General features: G+C 46.3%; 1 protein-coding gene across 1 annotated transcript in view; it reads right to left on the minus strand.

Annotated features, from left to right (window-relative positions):
* Window positions 1-21,269, minus strand: part of LOC140430530 (Fanconi anemia group A protein-like) — a 179,264-nt gene that overhangs the window by 65,236 nt on the left and 92,759 nt on the right. The window contains 8 exon segments of the mRNA XM_072518055.1: window positions 1,014-1,147; window positions 2,914-3,021; window positions 5,014-5,090; window positions 8,004-8,053; window positions 8,215-8,275; window positions 10,553-10,641; window positions 12,383-12,442; window positions 12,678-12,773. Of these exon segments, the coding sequence (XP_072374156.1) occupies window positions 1,014-1,147; window positions 2,914-3,021; window positions 5,014-5,090; window positions 8,004-8,053; window positions 8,215-8,275; window positions 10,553-10,641; window positions 12,383-12,442; window positions 12,678-12,773 (675 nt within the window).

A 21,269-nucleotide genomic window follows, 5' to 3' on the forward strand; every position in this document is an offset into this window, starting at 1 on the left:
AGATGACCAGAGGCTCTCTGAAAATTCACAGGATGGAGTGAGCAGTCAGCAGTATGAGCAGCCGGGAACCTGTAAGTAGCACCAAAGGGGTGTGTTTAAACCCACATACTGCAGCAATGGTGGCCACCTCGATTCGGAGGGTGACACCCTGAGAATTGGCGTTGGGCCCTTTTCTCCCGTTTTGTGTGATTCTCCACCTGATCACGATTCTCACTGCCGGAGTCATGAAGCGGAGAATTCAGCCCACCTCTCGGCCTTCTCCCTTCCAAGGAGACCGGTCCCAACTATCCCAATCTATCTGCATAACTGAAGTCCCACATCCCTGGAACTATACTGTGAATCTTGTCTGCACCCTCTCTCTAATGCCTTCACAACTTCCCTATAGTGTGGCACTGAGAACAGTACACCATATTCCAGCTGAGGCCAGAATAGTGCCGTTTACAAGTTCAACATAACCTCCTCACCTTGTTCTCTCTGCCTCTATTAATAAAATCCAGAATACTCTATGTTTTATTAACCACGCTCTGACATTCAATGATTTATGCACATATACACCCAGGTCCCTCTGCTCCTGCAACCTCTTTAGAATTGTACCTTTGATTTTATATTGGGCAGGATTCCCCGGTCCCCAGCTGCATGTTTCTCAGTGGTGCGCTGTTCACTGGCGGTGGGATACTATCTTCCCGCCACTTGTCAGTGAGATTTCCCATTGTAACCACCCCATGCCTCCAGGAAACCCATCACCTGGAAATACTCTTCCTTAGCCACTCACCATCTATATCACTGCTCCTTCACCGTCACTGGGTCAAAATCCTGGAACTCCCTCCCTAACAACACTGTGGGTGTACCTACACCACATGGACCGCAATGGCTCAAGAAGGCAGCTCACCACCACCTTCTCAATGGCAACTAGGGATGGGCAATAACCTTAGATATAAATAGTGGACAAAAGTATAAACCTTTGAAAGTCAATTCAACCATTAGTTTAATGTCATCTTCAAAAGAACACTCACCTCTAATTCTACAGGACCCAATTTATGTACAGTAGTGTCTAATTGGATTGGTTGATCCATCGCCATGCAATCGTCATCATCATCAATCATAGTTTTCAGTTGACTGGAGATTACAGCGATCTGCGCAGAAACAACTAGAAAAGAATTCATATCATGAGTGCAAACAAATGTAAAGATCACTATACTTTCACATTATTTAAGTAACTTATGATCCATTTCACATAATTAATAATCATGTGGAAGGTGGAATATGGGGATACTTCTTCAATATTTTCCTTAAATACCTCTGTCCTAGAAAAATGATATTTTGATATAATGTCTATTGCTGTCTGTCCTGAACAAAATATCAGCCTCCAGGCTGTTGGCTGCAATTCAGTGTGTACCAGTCCTGCCTCTCACTCAGAAGATTGTTCAAGAAAGACTTGCATTCAGATAGTGCCCTCCATGACATCAGGACATCCCAAAGCACTTTCCAGCCAATGAAGTACATCCTGAAGTCACCTTCACAACATAGGAAATGAGGCAACTATTTAGACACAGCAAGCTCCCACAAACAGCAATGTGACAAAGGCCATATCATTTGGTTTGTGATGTTGATGGAGGGATAAATACAGGCCAGAACACGAGGGATCACTCCCCTGATCTTCTTTGAAATAGTGCCTTAGGATCTTTTACGTTCACCAGAGAAGACCCATCTGCCCACCCTCATCAATCTTATGTTGGTCTCATCTAAATGATGAATGAAAAAGATCCAATACCACTCTTCCAAAGGAAAGCAGGGGAGTTCTCCCCAGTGTCCTGACCAATATTTATCCCTCAGTCGACTCAAGTGACATACAAATGATTTGGTCATGATCACATTGCTGTTTGTTGGGCTTTGCCATGTTTCCTACCTGCACAACAGTGACTACACTTCAAATGTATTTAATAGGTTGCAAAGGACTTTGGGATGTCCCAAAATCGTGAGCATGCTATATGCATGCAAATTCTTTCTTCTTTCTAGTCATACTGTACATCTATAACATAGGCCGGACTTCTCCGACCATTCCCTGGTGGCGGGATTCTCTAGTCCCGCCAGCAGGGACTAGAGAATCCGTGAGTTTTCCGCGGCGAGGGGTGGTTTCAATGGGAATGCCCATTGACAGCGGCAGGAGCAGAGAATGCCACCGCGTCCCGTGCACTGCCTCCCACCGTTGAGAAACACAAGGTTGGAAGGCCAGAGGTTTTTCTGGACTGTCCAGGTAGTGAAAGGCATGTTTATGTGGATGTGGTAGGCTATATTAGGGGTATTGCGGTACCGAGGTGGGATGTACCTTATACTGTAGTATGATTGGTAGAACCTGCCTGCTGGTTCCGCCCAGCAGGCGGAGCATAAGAGTCTGTGTTTCACCCACAGCAGTCATTCTGTACCGGAGCTGCTGGAGTAACTACTTGTTCATTAAAGCCTTCAATTGGACTACAATCTCGCTTCAGTAGTGATTGATCGTGCATCAGTGGATAACTTGTTACCCTAACTCACAATGCCCTTAGAGGACCAGTGAACTGTTCCTTTACCTTAACTGATCTTACCAGGAGTTATATTCCTGCCAGGATAGCTCTTAATGTCCTGGGCACATACAGATCTTCCCATCACATTTAAAAAGTGCACTCCAAAATTGCTCAGTGGCATACAGAAAGATTGGAGAATATTCCAGGAACTGGAAAAGACACCTTAGCCCATTTCGTCCATCCCAGAGTTAAACACAGAATAAACAATTCTTTACCTTTCATTCCTCATTTAATTTGTTGCCAAACACCAGCTTTGAAGACAATTACACACAGGCTGGCGATATGAATGAACTCAGTGGGACCGATCTCGATTGTTCATAACTGCGTCATTCTATTAATATGTTACACATACCATCACTATTGCTCGGATTAGTAACCATTTTGTTCAGCTCTTCGAGAGCAGTTGTCAGGACTCCAACGGGTTCGATTAGATGCTGCATTTCCTCAGACCCAGAAACACCTGCTTTCAAAACAAGGAACTGATAAAGATAAGAATATAACATAAGAACTAGGAGCAGGAGTAGGCAATTCCGCCCCTCGAGCCCGCTCTGCCATTCAATGATCATGGCTGATCTCATCTCCACCTTTCTGCCCATTCCCCATCATCCTTTATACCGCTACTAATTAAAAACTATCCATCTCCCCCTTCAATTTGTTTAGTGTTCCGGTGTGCATGGCACTCTGGGGTAGAGAATGCCACAGATCCATGACCCTTTGAGTGAAGTTATTCCTCCTCATTTCTGTTTTAAATCTGCCACCTCTTAGCCAAAACTATGGGCTCTCATTCTACAATGTGCAACAAGGGGAAACACTAGCTCTATGTCTACCCTGTCGATCCCCTTTAGCATTCGGCCCATGACACCCGGGTTCCTCAGCATCACATTTAGGGGGTTACCCCTATTTTGTACTGGAAATCCCGTGTCGGACGATCCACGTCAGGGTTTACCCAGCAATTGCCCAGAAGTGCTAACTTCCTCTGGACATTTGCGCTGGTATGTGAACATCCGACAGAAGAAATCTAAATCGCTAACCTTGGATCGTTCTGCCAGTTTTACCCTGAAAATTACTCAGAAAGAGTTAGACAGAAAAAGAACTTCTAACTCCAGAGTAACTATTTAAACATCCAAACCCAGCCTCGCACAGGACACTCGCTCAAACACGACCCCCAGCGAAACATCAACATATCAGCATGAGATTTTACAACAGACGTAGCCAATTAGTTAAAGAAACCTTTCATTTGCAAAGTTTGTACTTTTCAGTCAAGGCGCAGTAGTGAGGGAAGAATGAAGAGGGAGGAGAGGGAGAGCCCTGAGGATGAGGGAAATGGAGGGAGAGTGAGTCGAGAGCAGAACTGGCAAGAGTGTGAAGGAGTTGAAATGGAAAGGAGAGGTGTATAAGGAAGGGGGAAGAAAGAGGAGGGAAAGGGAGAATAGATTTGAGTCTATAGTTCAAAGGTTGAAGTAGAAATTGGAGTCATTGTAATATTACCCTTCCCCCCCTCCTCTATCCTTTATCCCCCTTCACTGCCCTTTCCTCTCCCTTGGCCTCCCTCCCCGTCCTTTGCTTGATGTTAAATTGCTGGTATGGGGGGTGGGGGGCACGAGGAGACATAGCTTTAAATTGAGGGGAGATAAATAAGGACAGACGTCAGAGGCAGGTTCTTTACTCAGAGAGTAGTAAGGGCGTGGAATGCCCTGCCTGCAACAGTAGTGGACTCGCCAACATTAAGGGCATTTAAATGGTCATTGGATAGACATACGGATGATAAGGGAATAGTGTGGATGGGCTTTAGAGTGGTTTCACAGGTCAGCGCAACATCGAGGGCCGAAGGGCCTGAACTGCACTGTAATGTTCTATGTTCAACCTGAAATGTTAAATCTGTTTCTCTCTCCACAGATATTGCCTGACATGTTGAGAATTTACAGCAGTTTTCGCGTTTCTGGCGGGAAGCAATTCGGGTCCAGTCGGTTAATGTTGGAGCAAATGAAGCTGGAGGTCGGAGGGAGGCGGGGGTCTTGTCGGAGGGACGAATGGTATGTGGCTTTCTTTGAAGCTGAGAACGAGGAAGGTTGGATTGAATATTATGAGGTCTCTTTGACTCAGATCATCCCGTACTTTGGAAACAGTTCAGTGCCAACTGTGCCAGGTTGCAATGAAGGTCCTTTATCAAGGAAAATGGGGAATGGGAGAGAAAGGAGATAAAAGGCTCAGAATACACTTCAGAAACAGAGCAACGGGGATCAAAGCACAGAGAGTTTATTTTTAAATCATCTACAACAAACAGCCACTTCCAAATTCAATAAGGAGGACTTCAGATGCGGGGGTTGGGGGGCAGATTGGTAACATTCACTAAAATTAGCAGCTTACATAACATGATCTTCGCAACGCATGCATATAGACAAATTATACATATAATACGTATATACACACACACACGCAATAAAGCCCTAACCTTCAAGCAGGTGTTGATGCTCTCTTTCACATGCGTGAACATAACTCAAGTACACACGGTCTGGTATTTTATCTGCTCTGGTTGAAACAAAAGGAGAAGAAACTCAAATAAGTCATAAACCCACTGTCGCCTGACTGAGTAATACAAAATGTTAACTTCAATGCTTCTTTCATCATGAGATCAGAATAATAGTGTTGTGAATAATGAACCGTGTCAGTAGTTGATGTAATATTCTTGTACCAGTTAAGAAGGTAGAGGTACACAACGGCCAGAACATTCCGGCTGGCATTCAACGGGAAACCCCTTGCCCCACCCCCCGCAGTTGCTCAGTAAATCCCGCCCAATGTTTTTATTCTTGGGCTGAATTCGCAAGTCTGCAATCATTGTCTCAAACAGATTCTTGGGGGAAAAACACCATAAATTTAACTTGGGACAAATATAACAAATGGCTCCAATCAGTTGTTTCCATTACAATTTGATTTGGCCTCCAGGACACAATCGAGTTTGTTATTGAGCTTCAGGAAAGACCCAATAGTGTGGGCCTCTTTTCTCTAGTGAACAGAGGCTGCCCCGATAGAGTTTTAAGGCAATGAAAGGGTTTAAGTAAATGAAGAGTAAATGGTTCTACTTGTGGGGCAGACCAGAACTAGCAGCTATAAATATAAAGACAGTCATTAATAAATCCAATAGCAAAATCGGAAGCAACGTCTTGATCCAGAGCCTGATTAGAATATGGGGCGAAGGGGGTCGGAGAATCGCCGGGGGCTGGCGTGAATCCCGCCCCCGCCGGTTGCCGAATTCTCCGGCACCGGAGATTCGGCAGGGGCGGGAATCGTGCCGCGCCGGTTGGCGGGCCCCCCCCCCGCGATTCCCCAGCCCGGGTGGGCCGAAGTCCCGCTGCTAGGATGCCTGTCCCGCCGGCGTGGATTGAACCACCTACCTTACCGGCGGGACAAGGTGGCGCGGGCGGGCTCTGGGGTCCTGGGGGGGGCGCGGGGCGATCTGGCCACGGGGGGTGCCCCCACGGTGGCCAGGCCCGCGATCGGGGCTCACTGATCCGCGGGCGGGCCTGTGCCGTGGGGGCACTCTTTTCCTTCCGCCTTCGCCATGGTCTCCACCATGGCGGAGGCGGAATAGACTCCCTCCACAGCGCATGCGCAGGGATGCCGTGAGCGGCCGCTAACGCTCCCGCGCATGCGCCGCCCAGCAATGTCATTTCCGCCCCAGCTGGCAGGGCACCAAACGCCTTTTCCACCAGCTGGCGGGGCAGAAATTAGTCCGGAGCGGGCCTAGCCCCTCAAGGTTGGGGCTCGGCCCCCCAAGTTGCGGAGGATTACGCACCTTTGGGGCGGCGCGATGCCCGACTGATTTGCGCCGTTTTTGACGCCAGTCGGCGGACATCGCGCCGATACCGGAGAATTTCGCCCATGAAATTTGCTGTCACATGGAGACAATCAGCAGAGATGTATTTGGAAGAAATTAGATGAACATGACAGATCAAGGAGTAGAAAGGTATGCTGGGAGAGTTTGATGAAGAGGGGCGTGGGCAGACTTGTGTGGAGCATAAATGCTTGTCTAGTCCAGTTGGGCCAAATAGCATGTTGCTGAGTTGTGAACTCAGTGCCGCTAGCTGGTTCCAACTGACCCAGGCTGTAGTGTCTTTTCAGCAATTCTACATTCTCTCTGCTAATGTTGAAGTTGTGCTGTAATAAAATACATGCTTTAAGTTGGCAACTAAACACAGCTGTCCTTAATTGGCAGAGTTTATGAACTAGTTCTCTTGGAGCGTCTAGGAGGAACTGGGAGAGTCTGTGATTTTGTTGTCTAGGAAATAAACGTCATTTAAGATACAGGCTAGCTTCAGAGTAATTCTTCCTCAACATAATTAATGGCACGGTGGCACAATGGTTAGCACTGCTGCCTCACAGCGCCAGGGGCCTGGGTTCAATTCTGACCTTATATGACTGTCTCTGTGGAGTTTGCACCTTCTCCCCGTGTCTGCGTGGGTTTCCTCCGGGTGCTCCAGTTTCCTCCCACAGTCCAAAGATATGCAGGTTAGGTGGATTGGCCATGAAAAATTGCTCCTTAGTGTCCAAAATATTAGGTGGGACGACTGGGTTACAGGGATGGGGTGGGGGTCTGAACCTAGGCAGGGTGCACATTCAGAACATCGGTGCAGACTCGATGGGCCGAACGGACTCCTTCTGCACTGTAGGGATTCTATGATTCGATGAACACTCTCCTGGGGCTGGATTCTCCCCCGGCGAGATGCTCCGCTTTGCTGTTAGCCCGGGGGTTTCCTGACAGTGTGGAGCCGCCCCGCAATGGGAAACCCCATTGATCAACTGGTGTAATGGTGCATCCCGCCGGTGTGGTGAAACAGAAAAGTGGCGCAGTGGGGCGGAGAATCCAGTCCCAGATCTTCATTATCTTTGTCCATGTCCTCTGTATAATTTTCTTCCAGAGCACTTTGTCTCTCCCATTCTAAAACAATCAAGGTAACTAACATATTTAGGCATAAAAGATAATAAAGTCCTTTGATACTACGGGCAGGTTTCTCCGCCGCGCCGGATTTCTGGTTCAGCATGCCGTTGGGACTCTCCGTTTCGCCGGCTGGTCAATGGGGTTTCCCATTGTGGGGCGGCCCCACGCCGTCGGGAAACTTCCAGGCTGCCGGTAAAACGGAGCATCCCAACGGGGAGAATTCAGCCCTACACCTATTACATGGTCACAGAGATTCTTTTACTCTGAATAAACTCTGAACCCTAGTCCCAACCTCAGGTAACGTTCCCTATTCTCCAAATGTGAAATTTCCACACGAGTGATCTTGATAGCTCCAGAATGAGGCTCTCATTTAACACTAAATTATAGGTCACCTTGTGCCTTGGCCTCAAATCAAAGCTATTTTTTTTTATTTAGCAGTGCTCAAGCCTTTTGAAAATTTGAATCTAGATTTTTGCATTTCTTATAGGTTTGAGGTGGTCACTTACTTTTTCAGAGAGTTGATTAAGGCCACACGTGAATCCTGGGAGACAGGCAGCTGTAGGTGACAATACATCAATCACAGCCATTAACACTGAACCATTAGGCATTTCACTTTATAACACAAGACACATCAGTTGTGACGATTGCACAGATTTACTATATCCCATTGCTCACAATGTGTTCAACCATTAACATCAAAATATAAGAAATACAAACCACACGAGGGGTAAGCAGAGCAGGCAAAAACCTGGTCAAGTAATACGGCCTTCGGAAAATGCTGGAAAAAGAACAAAGAAAACGTATACATAGTGTATATTTGATACTGGAACAGTTCATAAAATCAGTTTGCTTTTAGTAATTAAAAATAAAATATTCTATGATATTACTTTCAAATTGGAGATCCCAACTTCTGAATAAGGAACAAATAAACTTATTGAAAAGCAGTTTAAAAAATATATATTATTCCTTCTGGGATTTTGGCAAGTGCAACAATTATTGCCTCCATCTAGTTGTTCAGATAATGACTTGATATAACCAAATGTCTTGCTGGGCCACTTCAGAGGGCAGGTAAGAATCAAGCACATTAGTGTGGGACTGGAGTCACATACGGGCCAGGCCAGGTAAACATAGGGGGCTGGATTTTCCATCATTGGGACTATGTCCGTACACCGGCGTCAAAACGGTAGAGTTTTACGCCAAAAAAACTTGGGTCAAAGGGACACGAATTCCCAGCTCTGCAGGGGGCTAGCAGGCACCTAGAGCAGATCTCGCAGCTTTTGCTGCAGATATGGGCCCCCGCACCTCTGTGTCGGAGGCCGTGCATGCGCACGGCGGTGGCCTCCAGCGGCAGCGCCGTACTCCATGGCGGACTCAGATCGTGGAACTCGACCCAAAAAAGAGACTCCCCTGATCGGCCGCGCACCCGGCCCTCAACTCCCGCACAAGCACGCCCCGGCCGCCTATAAGGCCCTACCTGGCCTCCGATCGGCCCGCCTCCGACCAGGGCGGCTGCGGACTGACTCCGCAGCCGCCACGCGAGTATCCCGACCGGCTGGAGCCCATTAGTTCCACACCGTCGGTCGGGGGCGGAGAATGGCTGAGTGGGCCTCTGGCAATGGCCCCAGGTAGGTCCCAGGCGGTGCGGTATACTCCCTGAGTACGCCGCTTTTTGGGGCCTGCAGAATCGGTGAACCGTTCGTCCAATTTCTTGCGGGAACATGGATTCTCCGCCCTCGCGCCGGCCGCAATTTCGGCATGTGGGTGTGGAGAATCTAGTCCAGGAGCTTTCCAAAAGGAAAGTAATAAGCCATTTGGGGTTTTACGACATTCCAATACTTCATGGTCACATGTTTTTAATAAACTGATCATGGCTTTTTAAAAAACAAATTATAATTTTCTGCTGTTCCAACATCCACAGGAGTGATATTAAACCAATCATGACATGATCTTCTGATGGGAGCTGAAAGACGGCACTGTAGCACAGTGGCTAGCACTGCTGCCTCACAGCACCCGGGAGCCAGTCTCGATTCCCTGCTTGGGTCACTGTCTGTGCGGAGTCTGCATGTTCTCCCTGTGTCTGCGTGGGTTTCCTCCGGGTGCTCTGGTTTCCTCCCGAAAGACGTGCTGTTAGGTGAATTGAACATTCTGAATTCCCGCTTTGTGTATCCGAACATGCGCCGGAGTGTGGCGACTCGGGGATTTTCACAGTAACTTCATTGCAGTGTTAATGTAAGCCTACTTGTGACGCTAATAAAGATTATTATGATAGTTTCAGTTTTCCCAATATTGAAATGAAGGAAATTGTAGCTCATCCAAAACAGTCTGATGGCAGAGAGGCAGTGGGAGGACCAGAGAGGTGGCCGAGATGTAGAGCTGACTATCAGTGTACATGTTGGAAGCTGATCTCAGATCTGCAGATGACATCACCAAGGGCAGCTTGTAGGTGAGGAAAAGGAAGGGGATAATTATGACATTCCAGTGTTAAGGGTAGCGGGGACGGATCATTTGACTAAGATAACTATGAATGAAACCAAGTAACGGCAGTCCCCAAGGGAGGCGAGACATTGGAGGATTGTGACATGATCAACAATGTCAAGGCTGCAAGGGAAGGAAAATGTCCCCTGGCCACAGTCGGGGGTGCTATTTATGACTTTGGTTTGGGGGGTTTTTGTGCTTTGATAGACGTCGAAGCTGGGATCTTAGGAACGATGGGCAAATTCAGAGATTTTGGTCAGGAAATGGGGTCATGAAATATGGCAGCAGGGTAACGAGCAGATGATGACCGTTTGTAAAGATGGAGGGTGGCAGCGAAGGAGAGAGAACTATTTACAATGTCAGTACAGGGGTCAGGAAGGGATGTTGTGAGTCGAGCAGATTCATGCGAATGGAGGTCAATGGAGCAGCAGGTGGGTGCCATGAACAAGGCAAGTTTGGAGATTTCTAACTTCTTCGGTTAACTTCTGCAATATAAGTTTATGTTGAACCATCAACTGTTACACATATAAATCAAACTCCCATAGTAGGTCTTGCTACTTGGAAACTGAGCATGGTATACCTTGCTTCCATTACACTAGCCGGAATCTTTCCACTGTTTTCAAATATTAGAATAGCTCTCTCAACATCCTGCATGGCTTGACACTGGGGCTACAGAAAAGAGGATTAAACAGACCCAATCAAACATTCCCGATCAGATATACAATTATTACCTCAAATCATTCAGATCTATTTGGTGCAGCATACTAGATTTTCCCCTTGAATGAATTCATTATCCTCTTTACAAATCCGCGAGATGTCAATACCATTATCCACGGCATCCTGTGTGGGTACGAGTCTGGGGGCGCTGGCAACGGCACCGCTACCGCTCCCTCCAAGGTGGTATACCACGAGCCCGGTAGTGGCGGCTGCCCTCAAAATCTGGGGGGCAGTGGAGGCGGCACAGGGGGGACGTTGGGGCCTCGGTGTGGACCCCAATACGGGGGAAGCACCGGTTCGTCCCAGGGAGGACAGATGGAGGGTTTTCGGGGTGGCACAGGGAAGGGATACGAAGGTTGGGAGACCTGTTTGTGGACAGGAAGTTCGCGAGCCTGGGTGAGTTGGAGAAGTATGGGCTCCCCCCGAGGAACACCTACAAGTACTTACAGGTAAGGGCGTTTGCCAGACGGCAGGCGGTTGAATTCCCGCGGCTACTGCCACACACAGTACAGGACAGGGTGCTCTCGGGGGAGGGGGGGGGGGGGGGGGGGAGATCTCGGAAACTTACCAGGTGATGCAGGAGGAGGAGGAGGCCTCGGTGGTGGAGGTGAAAGATAAGTGGGAGGAGGAGTTGGGAGAGGAGATCGAGGAGGGGACGTGGGCAGATGCCTTAGGGTGGGCGAACTCTTCATCTTCGTGCGGGAGGCTCAGCCTCATACAGTTTAAGGTGCTGCACAGGGCACACATGACCGGGACAAGGATGAGCTGGTTTTTTGGGGGTGAGGACAGGTGTGTTAGGTGCTCAGGGAACCTAGCAAACCACACCCATATGTTCTGGGCATGCCCAGCGCTGGAGGAATTTTGGAAGGGAGTAGCGATGACGGTGTCGAGGGGGTAGGATCCAGGGTCAAACGGGCTGGGGACTCGCAATATTTGGGGTGGCAGAGGAGCCAGGAGTGCAGGAGGCGAAAGAGGCTGGTATTCTGGCCTTTGCCTCCCTGGTAACCCGGCGGAGGATTCTTCTTCAGTGGAAGGATGCGAGGCCCCCAAGCGTGGAATCCTGGATCAACGATATGGCGGGGTTTATTAAGTTGGAGAGGGTGAAATTCGCCGTGAGAGGGTCGGCACAAGGGTTCTTCAGGCAGTGGCAACCGTTCTTAGACTTCCTGGCAGAACAGTAGACATTGGTCAATGGCAGCAGCAACTCGGGGGGGGGGGGGGGGGGGGTTACTTTATTTTTGTTTATTTACACTGGGGATCTGAGGGGGTGTATATATTTGTTATGTTGGCGCTGTGTTAAGTCGGGGTGTTAATTTATTATTTATGTACAGGGGGGAGGTGGGTATGGAAGGTTGTTTTTCGACTGTGTTTTGTATTTAACCCTGTTGGGTTCCTTTTTCATTTTGTTATTGATATTCTGTGAAAACCTGAATAAAAATTATTTTTTAAAAAACAAATACCATTATCCAATTAAATTCCAGATGTGTATCTAAAATTTCTAGTTTTTACAGTGGATACAATTCTAGATTTCAGTTCTCCAAGAAACTTTCAGGGAATAAAAATGAGAAGCAAAACCATTAGTGAACAGAGTTGACCACAGAGTGGATTATATCTCAGCTTCAGCAACGATACGCACACACTGACACAGACAGCTGTGTATGAGAAACCCAGATGGTCCGAGATCTGTACTGACCTTAGGGGGGCCATGAGCTGTTGACAGGTCCTCGTACAGACCCAACTCCTCAATTGACACCTAGACACAGAAATGTGTATAGTTCAGATAGAATGAAAAGGCTTGGATGGGATTGCCTTTAATTATGTATACCCGCAGCATTCTGACTATTATTAATCACTGTGCATAATTAGGGATCGGATGCAATATAAACAACGTTCGATAGAGCTTCGTTACTATGTGAAGCCAAACAGGATTTGCACCTCAATCCTGTTAAACTGCCAAAAAGTTCAAGAGACTTGGCCTCATTACCAACCTGGAGATCAGAAAGTCGAGTTTTAGCCAGAGAGATATATTCCAGAAGAATGACGCGATATTTTGATGCCACATAAGGAGGATATAAGATATGAACCTGTGCAAGAAAGAGTTACAAAAAGTCATTCCCACCACAGAGAGCGCTACAAGACCTTAGGAAATAGAAGGACTAGACCATTCAGATCCTCAAGCCTGTTCCACTATTCAATAAGATCATGGCTAATTTTCACCTCAGCTACACTTTCCCACATTATCCCCATATCTCTTCATTCCACTGGTATCCAAAAATCTCCAACTCGGTCTTCAATATACTCAACAACTGAACATCAGTAACCGTCTCAGGTAGAGAATTTCGAAGATTTACAACCCTTTGAGCAAAGAAATGTCTCCTCGTGTCAGTCCTAAATGGTTGAGACTGTGACCCCGTGTTCTCGATTTCCCAGACGGGCAATCATTTCCTCACCAACTACCCAGTCAAGCCCCTTAATTACTTTAAATGTTTCAATGAGATCACCTCTCGTTCTTTTAGCATGGTAGCACAGTGGTTAGCACTATTGTTACATTGCGCCAGGGTCCCGGGTTCGATTCTCGCTTGGGTCACTGTCTGTGCGGAGTCTGCACTTTCTCCCCGTGTCTGCGAGGGTTTCCTCCGGGTGCTCCGGTTTCCTCCACAAGTCCCGAAAGACGTGCTTGTTAGGTGGATTGGACATTCTGAATTCTCCCTCAGTGTACCCGAATAGGCAACGGAATGTGGCGACAAGGGGCTTTTCGCAGTAACTTCATTGCAGTGAGCCTACTTGTGACACTAATAACGTTTATTAATATTATTATTATTATTATTAAACGATAGGGAATAAAGGCCTAATCTACTCAATCTCTCCTCATAGGACAATCCCCTCATCCCAGGACAGAGGCAAAATACTGTGGATGCCGTTGCATTTCCTGAGTTTTCACATAAAGATAGCACAGGGAAGGGAACCCTCGGCATTATCTGGTTGGAGCATTATATTTATTCAGTTCAACTCCTGATGTAACATTTAATCATTTAGACAGCAAAGGAAATTGTAAAGAATGGTAATTTTAGATATAGGGGAGGCGGTGACACAATGGTGTTGTGACTGGATTAGTAATCCAGCAACCTCTTCTGGGATCGTGGGTGTGAATCCCACCATGGCAGGTGGTGGAATTTAAGCGAAAAAAAAATCTGGAATTAAAAGTCCAACATGACCATGAAACCATTGTCAATTGTCGTGGAAATCCAGCTAGTTCACTACTGTTCGTTAGGGAAGGAAACCTGCCATCCAAACAAGCCACTCAACTGCTACAAAGAAAATACAAAGGAATTAAACCGGATGGACCACCCGTCCTCCTTATTAACCCAGCCGTCCTCACTAACACCTGGGGGCATGTGCCAAAATCGGGAGAACTGCCCCACAGACTGGTCGAGCAACAACCTGACATAGTCATACTCACAGAATCATACCTTACAGATAATGTCCCAGACACCACCATCACTATTCCTGGGTATCTCCTGTCTCACCAGCAGGGCAGACCCAGCACAGATGGCGGGCGGCACTGAGTTCAACAGCAAGTGGTGAGTGAACCAACAAGAGGGAAAAACATACTAGCCATCAGTCTCCCTGACGCAGATGCATCTGTCCATGACAGTATTGGCAGAAGCGACCACCGCACAGTCCTTGTGGAGATGAAGTCCCGTCTTCACATTGAGGATACCCTCCATCGTGTTGTGTGGCATTACCACCGTGCTAAATGGGACATACTTCGAACAGATCTAGCAAATCAAAGACTGGGCATCCATGAGGCGCTGTGGGCCTTCAGCAGCAGCAGAATTGTACTCAACCACAATCTGCAACCTCATGGCCCAGCATATCCCCCACTCTACCATTACCAGCAAGCCTGGGGATCAACCCTGGTTCAATGAAGAGTGCAGGAGAGTGTGCCAGAAGCAACAACAGGCATACCTTAAAATGAGGTGTCCATCTGATGAAGCTACAACACAAGACTACATGCGTGCCAAACAGCAAGTAATAGACTGAGCTAAACGATATCACAACCAATGGATCAGATCGAAGCTCTGCAGTCCTGTCACGTCCAGCCGTGAATGGTGGTGGACAATTAAACAACTCACTGGAGGAGGAGGCTCCATAAATATCCCCATTCTCAATGATGGAGGAGCCCAACATAACTGTGCAAAAGATAAGGCTGAAACCTTTGCAACAATCTTCAGGCAGAAGTGATGAGCGGATGTTCCATCTCAGCTTAATCTGGAGGTCCCCAGCAGAGGATGGAGACAGTGGCATAGTTGTATCCTCACTGGACTAGTAGTCTACGGTTATGCTCGAGTGACCCAGGCTCGGTTCCGCCACGGCAGATGGTGAAATTTAAATTCAATTTTAAAAATCTGGAATTAAAAGTCTGATGATAAGCATGAAACCATTGTCCATTGTTTAGAAGAGCAGAGACGGGAGGATAAAACAGCGCGAAAAAGAACGATATTAAGAGCAGAGCTTGAAGATAAAAGAGCGAGACTGAGAGCCGAGGCGGGGAGATAAAAGAGTGTGAGAAAAAGCAAGACTGAGAGCAGAGGCAGGGGATGAAAGAGCGAGACTAAGAGCAGAGCAGGTAGACAGAACAGTGAGACTGAGAACAGAGCCAGCAATGTAAAAGAGCACCAGAATGAGCAAGACTGAGAGAGTGCTAGCTTGGAGTTTAGAGCTCATGAGGTGATGTCAGGAAACAAAAGTGATGTGAGACAAGTGTAAGCAGCTGATTGAGGGAGCACGGTTGGGTAAGCATTTACTACTTTTATTGCTTTTGGTTCGCATGGTCTATATTTTGTAGTCTATAGTTTATAAGGGCTATATTTTATAGTAACGAGGACCAAGGAAGAAGGGCCCTAGAGTATTTTATATTATTTGATTTTAAGAATTTCCAAAAGCTTTAATTTAAAGGGATAAGCCATGGCCAGAGAGTTAAAACCGTGATGTGCTTGTCCTGCTCTATGTGGGAAGCCGGAAACATTGCCAGTGCCCGGGGCCCGCATGTACGCAGGAAGTATCTCCAGCTGCAGCTCCTGGTAGCCCAAGTTTTGCAGCCGTAACAGCAGCTGGGACACTGTGGAGCATCCACAAATTGAGAGTACTGTGGCTTGCACGTATAAAGAGGTGGTCACGCCACAGGCTAAGACTCCATAGGCAGGACGTGAATGGGTGACCACCAGTCAGAGCAAGAGAACTAATCAGGCAGCACAGGAATCTCCTGTGGCCATTCCCCTGTAAAACAGATATACTGCTTTGGATAAAGTTGGGGGAATGGCCTCTCAGGGGAAAGCAGCAGCAGCCAAATTTGTTGCACCATGGTTGGCGCTGCTGCACAGGGGAGGAGTACAAATGGTGAAAATGCAAGTGTTATGTATGTGGGTAGTTGTAGTTGTGTGCAAAGTCTCTTTAAGAACTGTCACATGACATGTGTTATGTCATCGACCACTTCGCAGGTTTTTGTCATAGTCTAGTACCAACCCTTGCACAGTGCAGGCCTATTCAATAAACCTCAGTTAGTGTTGCTTTCAACCCACAAACATTTGCATCTATTTCTTTTGTACTGTTAGTCCAAAGATACAACAAACAGTTATAGGGGATTCAATTGTTAGGGGATAGATAGATGTTTCTGTGGCCGCAAACGAGACTTCAGGATAGTATGCTGCCCCCTGGTGGTGGGGTGAAGCATGTCTCAGAGCAGCTACCGAGCACCCTGTGAACAGCCAATGGTCACGGTACACACTGGTACAAAGGACATAGGAGTTGCATTGGTGGTTAAATAGGAAATTAATGCAATAGTGAGGAAGGATATTAGCTCCGACGGTGTGGAATTTGTATGGGTAGGGCTGAGAAACAGCAAGGGGCAAAAAACATTAGTGGGGATTTTATACAGATCCCCAAACTATAGGGATGATGTTGGGAATGGCATAAAACAGTGAATTAGAGACACATGTGACAAAGGAACATCTGTAATTACGCATGACATTAACCTGAAAAAAGATTGGACAAATCAAATTAGTAACAATACTGTAGGGAAGGAATTCCTAGATTGTGTACAGGGTGATTTTCTGGACCAACATGTTGAGGCTATGTGGAATGAGAAAGGAATAAACGCCAATCTAGTTGTGCGAGGCACCTTGGAGATAAGCGACCATAATACATACAGAATTCTTCATCAAGGCAAAGAGTAATGTTGTTGGTTCTGAAACTAGATCCTGAATCTAAATAAAGGAACCTATGATGGTATGAGGCACAAGTTGGCTATGGTGGATTGGAAAATGTTAAGGGATGTTGGTGGATAGGCAATGGCAAACAATCAAAGAGTGCATGGGTAAGCTACACTATTGTTCATTACTGTCTAACACAAATGTAAAACGGGCGAGGTGGCCAAATCGTGGCTTACAAGTGAAATTAGAGATATTAGATCCAAGGGAAAAACATACAAATTAGCCAAGAAAAAAAGCAGACATGAGGATTGGGAGCAGTTTCGAATCAAGCAAAGGAAGACAAAGTGATTGATTAAGAAGGGGAAAATAGAGTGAGAGAGTAAGCTTGCACGGAACATAAAAACATATAAAAGCTAACATAGATATGTGAAGAGAAAAAGATTGGTGAAGACAAATGTAAGTCCCTTACAGTCAGAAACAGGGGAATTTATAATGGGGAACAAAGAAATGGCTGACCAACTAAAAGAATACTTTGGTTCTGTCTTCACAACGGAGAACACAAATATCATACCAGAAATATTGGGTTTCGTAAGATGGAGGACCTGAAGGAAATCAGCATTAGTCGGCAAATGGTGTTGGGGTAATTGATGGGATTGAAGGCCGATAAGGTCCCAGGGCCTGATAATCTACATCCCAGAGTACTTACAGAACTGACTTTAGAAATAGTGAATGTATTGTTAGTCATCTTCCAAGATTTTATAGACTCTGGAACAGTTCCTCCAAATTGGAGGGAGCTAATGGAACCCCACTATTTAAAAAGGGAGGTTGAGAGAATATAGAGAATTATAGACCAGTCAGCCTGACGTCAGAAGTGGGGAAAATGCTATAGTCCATTATAAAAGATTAAATAGCAGAGCACTTGGAAAACAATGGCAGGAACGGACAGTCAGCATGGGTTTACAAAAGGGAAATCATGCTGGACAAATTTCCTGGAATTTTTGGCATTGACGAGTGGAAGCCAACGGGTGTGGTTTATTTGGACTTTCAGAAGGCTTTCGATGAAGTCCCACATGAGAGATTAGTGTGTAAAATTAAAGCGCGTGGGATTGGGGATAGTGTATTGAGATGGGTAGAAAATTGGTTGGCAGACAGGAAACAAAGAGTAGGAATAAACGGGTCTTTTTCCAAATGGCAAGTAATGACTAGTGGGGAGCCGCAGGGTTCAGTGCTGGGACCCCAGCTCTGCACTATACCTGATATATATATAATAATGATTTAGATGAGGGAACTAAATGTAATTTGCAGATGACACAAAGCTGGGTGGGAGGGAGAGCTGTGAGGAGGATACAGAGATGCCTCAGTATGATTTGGACAAGTTGAGTGAGTGGGGAAATGCATGGCAGGTGTAGTATAATGTGGATAAATGTGAGGTTATCCACTTTGGTACCAAAAATAGGAAGGCAGATTATCATCTGAATGGTTATAATTTTAAAAATAAATAAATTTAGAGTACCAAATTAGTAAGGGGCAATTCCAGTTAAGGGGCAATTTAGCATGGTCAATCCACCTAACCTGCACATCTTTGGGTTGTGGGATAGAAACCCATGCAGACACAGGGAAAATGTGCAAACTCCAAACAGACAGTAAATGGCTATAAATTGAGAGAGGGGAATGTGCAACAAGATCTGACTGTTCTCGTACACCAGTCACTGAGTGTAAGCATGCAGGTGCAGTAGGTGGGAAAGAAAGAAAATGGTAGGGTGGCCTTCATCGCGAAAGGATTCGAGTACAGGAGTAGAGATGTCTTGCTGCAATTATAGAGGGCCTTGGTGAGACCTCACCTGCAATAATGTGTGCAGTTTTGGTCTCCATATCGGAGGAAGGATGTTCTTGTTATAAAGGGAATGCAACAACGGTTTACCAGGCTGATTCCTGGGATTGCGATACTGATGTGTGAGGAGAGATTGTGTCAGTTAGGATTATATTTGCTGGAATTCAGAAGAATGAGGGGGTCTCATAGGAACCTCTAAAATTCTAACAGGACTAGACAAGTGTAAGGGTTTTTCCCGATGAATCCCTTATTTTCCCTTTCCTTATTTTTTTGCCGATATCATTTTGATCCATGGATGCTTAATGGATATATATCTTTAAGTCAAGCGGTAGAGAAAATGAGGAATTCAAAAAGTTGCAACCTAGCATATGGTGTTAATTTCCGAACAGCAGAACTCAGACTTTGTGGCACCCAAGAGATGGGGTGGGATTGGGTTTGATTGGTTGGCTGGTGACCAATGAATTGGCTAAAAGGCTGTATTCTGCCCAGTAACAGGTGGTCATTGGGTTCTACCTGAGTGGGATGATTTCCAGAGACCTGAGGAAGCAGTGTTGGATCCTGGATGCTTAAGGAAGAAGGAGCTGTGAGTCTCTCCAGGAATGCTATGAGCTGCTGTATTTCTGAACCGACGGAGAACCTGAATGAATGAATTTATAGTGAAAACTATTACAGACTGAAAACAGAGACCTCAACCAGAAAGCCAGGTTAGAAGGGAAGTGTGCTGAAAGACGACCACCTGAAACAAAAACTCTTTATACTTTCATTTATTATTTTCGCCTCTCACTTCCCCTCTGTTTGTCTTGTGTGTGTGTGTGTGTGTAATATATATATATATATTTATTATAAATAGAGGGTGGGGGCAGGTTAAAGTGTGGGGATTAGGAAATAGATAATGATTAACCAGTTGTATTGGCTGCAGATTTCATTACAGTTCATGTTCTAAATAAAAAGTTTAAATTTACAAACCTGGTAACTGTAATCATTGGGCAGCCAAAGATTTTGTGTATTTTTCTAAGAATTATTAGTTAATTCAATTGTGTTACGCCTCTGAATCAAGGGGGCTCGAATTGACTGGGCCCTAGCCTAGGGTATCATAACACAGGTTAGATGCAGGAAGGATGTTCCCAATGACGGGGTGTCCAGAACCAGGGGTCGCAATCGAAGGATACGGGGTAAACCATTTAGGACTGTAATGTGAAGTCATTTTTTCACCCAGAGCAGAGAGCCAGTGAGATTCACTACCTCAGAAAGCTGTTGAGGCCAAAATCCAATCCAACCAATAACCGCCCTATCAGTCGACACTCCATCATCAGCAAAGTGATGGAAGGAGTCATCAACAGTGCTATCTAGCGGCACGTACTCAGCAATAACCCGCTCACTGACACTCAGTTTGGATTCCACCAGGGTCACTCATCTTCTGACCTCATTACAGCCTTGGTTCAAGCATGGACAAAGGAGCTGAATTCCAGAGGTGAGATGAGAGTGACTGCCCATGGCATCAAGAAGCCCTAGAAAAACTGGAGTTGATGGGCATCAGGGAGAAAATTCTCCACTAGTTGGAGTCATACCTGGCAGAAAGGAATTGATTTGGTGGTTAAAGGCCAATCATCTCAGTTCCAAGACATTACTGCAGAGGTTGGTCAGGGTAGTGTCCTCAGCCCAACCATCTTCAGCTGCTTCATCAATGATATTCATTCCATCATAAGGTCAGAAGTGGGGATATTCGCAAACGATTGCACAATGTTCAACACTATTGGTACTCCTCAGTTATTGAAGCAGTCAATGTCAAACTGCAGCAAGACATGGACAATATCCAGGCTTGAGCTGATAAGTGGCAAGTTACATTCGCGCCACACAAGTGTCAGGCAAGAGAGGATCTAACCATCACCCTTTCACATTCAATGGCATTACCATTGTTGAATCCTCCACAATCAACATAGGAGTTATCATTGACCAAAAACTGAAGTGGAATAGCTATATAAATACTGTGGCTACCAGGGCAGGTCAAAGGCTAGGAATCCTGTGGTGAATAACGCACCTGATGACCCCTCAAAGCCTGTCCACCACCAAGGCACAAGTCAGGTGTGTAATGGAATATTCTCCAATGCCTGGATGAGTGCAGCTCCAACAACACTCAAGAAGCTCGACACCATCCAGGACAAAACAGCCCGCTGGATTGCGACCCCTTCCACTAACATTCAATCCCTTCACCACCGACGAATATTGGCAACCGTGTGTACCACCTACAAGGTGCACTGCAGTAACTCAGCAAGTTTCCTTAAGCAGCCACTTTCAAAACCACGATAACTATCTAGAAGGACAAAGTCAGCAGATGCCTGGGAACACCACCACCTGGAAGTTCCCCTTCAAGTTACTCACTATCCAGACTTGGAAATATATCACCATTCCTTCACTGTCGCTGGGTCAAAATCTTGGAACTCCCTCCCTAGGAGCACTGTGGCCGTACTTGCATCAGGGACTTTAGCGGTTCAAGAAGGCAGCTCACTGCCACCTTCTCTAGGGCAATCAGAGAAGGC

This window comes from Scyliorhinus torazame, chromosome 10 (assembly GCF_047496885.1).
Source record: "Scyliorhinus torazame isolate Kashiwa2021f chromosome 10, sScyTor2.1, whole genome shotgun sequence".
Taxonomy (NCBI): Eukaryota; Metazoa; Chordata; class Chondrichthyes; order Carcharhiniformes; family Scyliorhinidae; genus Scyliorhinus; species Scyliorhinus torazame.